The following is a 6,000-nucleotide window of genomic DNA, read 5'->3' as shown; positions in this document are numbered from 1 at the left end:
TTAGTTAGTTTATATTTCTTATTTAGTTTGTTTATATTTCTTATTTGTATTTTGGGCTTAGCCCATATTTCTTCTATTATAAATAAAGGACCCTATGTGTATATTCAACACAAGGGAGATTTCCCCTCATCTCTTTCACTATTTCATATGGTATCAGAGCCTGGTTCTCTGATTCTTTAGTCATTGTCTTCGCTGTCTGCTAGCGGCCGGCCGCCGCGGCCGCCAGCAGCCCCTACTAAAAGTCTTTCAACCTATGTTATTCTGCTGCGGCCAAGAAAGGCCACTGCATCCGCAGTGAATCACCCCTACTCGCCGTCGGTCATCATCCTTCGCCGGAACTTCGCCGGACCTTCACCTGACCTTTCGCCGGACCTTCACCGGACCCTCGCCGGACCTTCGTCGGAATCTCGCCAGAAATATCGCCGGAATCTTGTTGGAACCTCGCCGGAGTTCCAGAATTAACTGACGACCGCTCCATCCGAATCGCCTCTTGTGGTCATTGAGGCAATCAGAGCATGTTGAATTTTTAGGGTTTCTTTCTCTCTCCTGTTTATCCATGGCTTCTTCCGTTGCTGTCTCTTCTGACCTCTCTTTTCACCGTTGCGTTTGACCCGTCCATATATGCTTTTTTCATGGAAAAGATGGTTTGTTGTTAGTTTATTTATAGCCGTGGTGGCTCTCCAACAATTACCTCTTTATCCAATGGTGGCATTCTTCAAGGGCGATTTGCAAGAAGAGATTTACATGGAGCAACCTCCCATATTTGTTGCTCAGGGCGAGTCTTTTGGGTTGGTATTTTGTCTTGTATGTCGTCTTGCAAATCATTAGCAATTTGGTGTCTCTCGAGTGCAGAAGCAGATATTTTCACCAAGTCTTTATGGATTATTTTAGTAACAAGCTTGGTACATACAATCTGTATGCTCCAGCTTGATGGGGAGTGTTAGATATATTATATTTAGTTTATATTTATCTCTTATCTTTAGTTAGTTAGTTTATATTTCTTATTTAGTTTGTTTATATTTCTTATTTGTATTTTGAGCTTAGCCCATATTTCTTCTATTATAAATAAAGGACCCTATGTGTATATTCAACACAAGGGAGATTTCCCCTCATCTCTTTCACTATTTCATAAATTCATTGTATAGACAGGACACATTTATATTGTGGAGGGGGAATTGCTCCCTTGGAGGTTGTGAGTGTACAAATTGGAGTAATAATAGAAGTATTCAGTTTCCAATTCTTTTATCTTTGGTATAACGTGTGAGTGAGGAGTTGGATAGATTTCTTACCAAGAAACCTATCAAATGGTCTGACCTACTGAATCACTTAGAGAGAGGAATGCAATGGAGGGAAAATTGAATGCTTTAGAGGGAAGAATTGAGGGAAAGATGAGCGTCTTGGAACGAAAAATGGGGGAGAACAGGATGGAAGGAAGAATGGAGGCGATAGAGACCATGATGGAAGGGTTGAAGGCAGAAACGATGGGACTGTGTCAAGAAATCAAAGAACTCATGTGAGTTCTGGGAGGGCGAACACGGAATCTTGATCGAAACTCCAAGGGGAGTTAGGTTTCTGTGAACGACATCAGAAGGGGAGGAAGGAGTGTTCGAAGGAAGAAATGGACGATGACATAAGCGAATTACAACCTAATTGGGTGCAGAGGGTGGAGTTACCTGAAGGAATGCGACTGTTTTGAGTGGGGAAAAATTCATCCAAGAATTCAAGATATTGGTGTCACAAGCAAATAAAACACCAGAAGACCAATGGCAAAGATATTTCCTTGTAGGGCTGCAATCTAATATTCAAAATCGGTTGCCGCAATAGGAACCACAAGACTGGATTAGAGATATGCAAATTGCTCTAGAACTGGGCGAAGGGTCAACAATGAAGAATCACACCCTCTATAGTGAAGAAAGAACCAAAACAAATGTGAGATTTGTAACAGAAAAATATATTATGATGGAGGAGGAAGGGGCTACAACAATAAAGAGAGTTGGAGGTGGAGATGCAACTAGGCAACAATTTTTCCCAAAATCATATTTATGTAATATGAATAAGAATTCAGGGTTGAACTTAGATCTGATAATGATTGGAACATCAATGACATTGGAATTTTGGGATTCCAAATTACTGGGTTCAGAATCTGGTTTACAAAAACCACTCTCATATTGACCACCACCCAAGCCTCTAGATCTGAAATTGCTAGCAGTAGCTAGTGGATTCCCTTTTGATGATAAGGCAATATCATACTGCTATGGGATCAAGCTTCACTGTTCAAACCTTGAGAACAAGGTTGTTCTACAGCGGTGTGTAATGATAAAATATAATGTGTATGATAAGAGGAAACAGATTAAGAAGTAGCTGTTAGTTAGGTTGTAAGGGTGAGTGAGGTTTCCTTTATATAGTTGGGTGATCCTGGTATGTAGGGGACTTTTAGGAGATAATTTTGTAGATTGAGCTTTAGCTCTTTGTGAAGGAGAAACCCTTGGTGGAACCAGTGTTCTCCTATTTTTGTGTTCTTTTCAATCTATACAATAAAGAATATTACTCTTCTTTCCCTTTTCAATTCTAGGTTCTTAACACCAATACACAAGGCAAAACACACGAACAAGGAGAAGATTTGAACTCGAATAGAGCTACAACCAAAGCAGCACAGATCGAAGCAAAAGCAATTGCAATAGTCAGGAAGAACGAGGAGAATCCAGATCGGTGAGAAAAAATGCTAATGATACCATCTTACAGTTATAAGATGGAGAGAAAAGAGAGAGAAAATTGAACAAATGTAACTAATTTTATTAATGTGTCAACTACTAAAGTGTGTTGTACGATTTGGTATTTATAGAGAAATTCACCTATTGACAGCTATACCCTAACACTACACATATTGACAGCTGTACACTCCAGCTGTAACACCTAATGACACTAACATACACTAACACTATGGATAAGTTCCCTGCACTTGCAAATACACTTCTACATGCACAATCATAGTCGTCATAGTTAAACATAGGCAACTCCACCTTCTTCATTAACTGTTTGAACTCCTCTAACGTCTCACCTTGTAAATTCAACATGATCCCCTTATGATAGGATATAATGTGATATTATATAACGTAGGCAGGATAGAAGGAAACAGATTAGGAATTAGTTGTTAGATGGGTTGTTAGGTTGAGTGAGCCTTTCTTTATATAGTGGGGGGGTCTTTGTAGGCAGGGAATGTTTTTGGATGTGTAGAGAATTGTTGACAGGATCATTACCATCCTGTGTGAAGGAGAAACCCTTGGAGGAGAGAGTGCTCTCCTATTTTTGTATTCTTTTCAGTTTATACAGTCTATACCCTACAGAAATATTATTCTTCTTTCTCTTTTCAATTCTGGATTCCTAACACCTTACCATTTGATTCCTCCTTGTTCTTACTAATTATGATGATTAACCTTTCCTAATTGTCCTCTACTTTGATCTGACTCACTTGTAGAATGGATTTGAGGCCTTCTACCTTTGTCTCAAATGCTGCAACCTTGGCCTCCATCTTCTTGGGTGGCATTGCTGCTTTTGTCACCATAAAAATCTAGTCTCTCCTTCCCTCACGATTTGGCAGGTCAGACCCAACGTTAGAGACCAAAGCAAAGAACAATGAAACAGTGAAATTGGAAAATGATTTTTTTGTTATTTAATATTGAAACGTCAAATACAACAGGAGTAAAATCCTACGGCCACAGACCTATGCTCCCACAGAGCAGCTACTTCCCTTTGGCCATAAATGTGTATACTTTTTCTCCCCCTTCCCCCTCTCCATAAGACTCCTCATATAGCCTATATTTCACTTCATGCATATGTCAATTCTGTTACACCTACTGCCATGTCAACCCCCCTCTTTCCCTGTGTTCCTCCTAACATAGACCCTCCAAACCTTGGCCTTCCCTATAAATCTAAGGCCTCCACTCCTATTACTTTCCAAGTAGCTTAACTTAAGGAGTCGTATCTTGAATCAATAAAAAAGAGGTTTGAAATTGTCCTAAAATTGGAAACAGTCAGTTCCAAAAGAAAATTAACTGAATTTTAAGAGTTAAAGGAAAAAAGGTAAACCTTTTAAAATTTAAAAGGAAAAAACGAAATTTAATTAAAAAAGGAAACAAAAATATATTTTAGACCTTTTTATCACAACATTGTTAATGAAAACTGGTATAGATGGAATCTTCAAGTACAGCTATCAGAAATAGAGAACAATCGGTAATAATATCAATGGTTTGCATCTCTTCCCTTATGTACAGGCCATACAGGCTAGAAAACAAAAAGATGCTATGCTATTATTCATCACCAAAATAGAAAGCTAAGCTTTTATCAAAATAAACAGCCCTGAGCAATTAACAAGCAGGCATTATCTGATGGAAGATGAAAAATTCCACAAACCTCTAGCTCAGTCCCAATCTATTCCATTATGAACTACTGACTATAATTTACAACACTAGGAAGTTTGATAATCTTATACAAATACCAGGTTTAAGGTCACGATGAATGATCCCATGAGAGTGTAAGCATTCCATTGCTCGCGCAATATCAAGAGCAAATGCAACTGCCACTCGCATATCCAAGCAGTTTGGACGGATACCCCACAGGTATTTGCGCAATGTTCCCCCTAACAGAAGTTCAGTTACAATAACCATAACTGGTTCTTTGCAGGCTCCAATAAACTGGCATCAGACAAATGTATCCGTTATTGTGTGACTTATCTTTGCCTAGTTTACAAATACATACATGCAAACATATATACATGCATACATACATATATATATATATATATATATATATATATATATATATATATATATATATATATATTTCGAGCATCGGTTGATGTTGTAACTATCTATCGCCGATCAAAGAGAAAAACTTTCATTCTGGGACGACCCACCTTAACTAGATTTTTGTGTTGAACTCTAGATAACATTGCAATTTCTCTGCCAAACCGAGCCTCTCTCCTAGAAATCTGTTCTGGGGTTTCACCCTTATTAATAATCTTAACAGCAACATTCTGATTTTTATATCTACAAAAATAAGAAAATTAAACAAGACGGCACACAGTCATCCAATAATTCTCTATTACGATCCAATAGTGGATGAAAAATATGTATTTGTTTTCTAAACAAATATATCATATAAAAAAGTTAATGTGAAATTGTGCATAAATCTAGTGATATCCAAAACAGAACCATGTTTTTTTTTTTACAAAAAATAAACGTTTACTTACTTTCCTTCGTACACTTTGGCATGGGCACCTTCTCCAATTTTTGGCCCAACAAATAGTTGCTTTGGATCTATAAGCCACTTTGCATCCAGACTGAACTCCACCACTGAGTGAACCTCAGTGACAGATCCCATTCTGCTTCCCCTAAAGATGTTGAACAAACAAGTATAGCAAGTAGCAGAATTACTCACAGTCAGCAAAAAGATCATGCCCTCTAAGCACTACAAGGAACAGCTCATACACTTGTGCTACAGCATATATTGACCTGTGGGTTGAACAAACCAAAAAGGCTCAACTTGAGTACCCAAAAAACACCATGTTCCAATATTTTGCAGAAGCACTCACGAAAAAACCAACAAATCAGAATAAAAGGCCTTAGAAGCAATAAGTAGAGAAAAAAAGGAAACAACACCTTTTACACTCTTCGATTATGGAATGGAGTTAAAGGTTGAAAACCAAAGGTAGGCACGAAAACTAATAACCCAGATGGAGATTTGGGACAAGAAAGAGGTTGGAAACTAAGGTGGATGTTGTAGTAGGAGAGAAGAGAAGAAAGAAAGAAAGGATGATTACATTATTTTAATCTATGACGCGTGAGGCATTTGAGAGAGAGAAAGAAAGAAGGGTTCTTGTGGTAAAGTGAAGCCGCGGAAGAAATGGTGTCTGTGTCAGAAAACAGTGTCGCAAGTGGTAAGTGGTGGGTGTTTTTCTTTGGAATAAAATGTGCAGAGAGATGGAGTTGGAAGAAATCTATA

At 38.2% G+C, this 6,000-nt stretch overlaps 1 protein-coding gene across 3 annotated transcripts in view; it reads right to left on the bottom strand.

Moving 5' to 3' along the window:
- Positions 1 to 5,991, bottom strand: part of LOC106755431 (serine/threonine-protein kinase HT1-like) — an 11,020-nt gene extending 5,029 nt beyond the window's left edge. The window contains exons 1-4 of one of the 3 annotated variants that reach the window (XM_014637582.2): positions 5,658 to 5,991; positions 5,249 to 5,510; positions 4,913 to 5,045; positions 4,496 to 4,691 (exon numbers count right to left, since the gene is read on the bottom strand). In XM_014637582.2, the coding sequence (XP_014493068.1) occupies positions 4,496 to 4,691; positions 4,913 to 5,045; positions 5,249 to 5,454 (535 nt within the window). In that variant the 5' untranslated portion in view covers positions 5,455 to 5,510; positions 5,658 to 5,991. The remainder of the gene's footprint in view (positions 1 to 4,495; positions 4,692 to 4,912; positions 5,046 to 5,248; positions 5,511 to 5,657) is intronic. The other 2 variants (XM_014637583.2, XM_022778303.1) reach the window with 2 other exon arrangements.
- Positions 5,992 to 6,000: the final 9 nt, after the last annotated feature.

The sequence above is a fragment of the Vigna radiata genome, unplaced genomic scaffold (genome assembly GCF_000741045.1).
Source record: "Vigna radiata var. radiata cultivar VC1973A unplaced genomic scaffold, Vradiata_ver6 scaffold_259, whole genome shotgun sequence".
NCBI classification, from domain to species: domain Eukaryota; kingdom Viridiplantae; phylum Streptophyta; class Magnoliopsida; order Fabales; family Fabaceae; genus Vigna; species Vigna radiata.
This window is presented reverse-complemented; position numbering and strand designations above follow the sequence as displayed.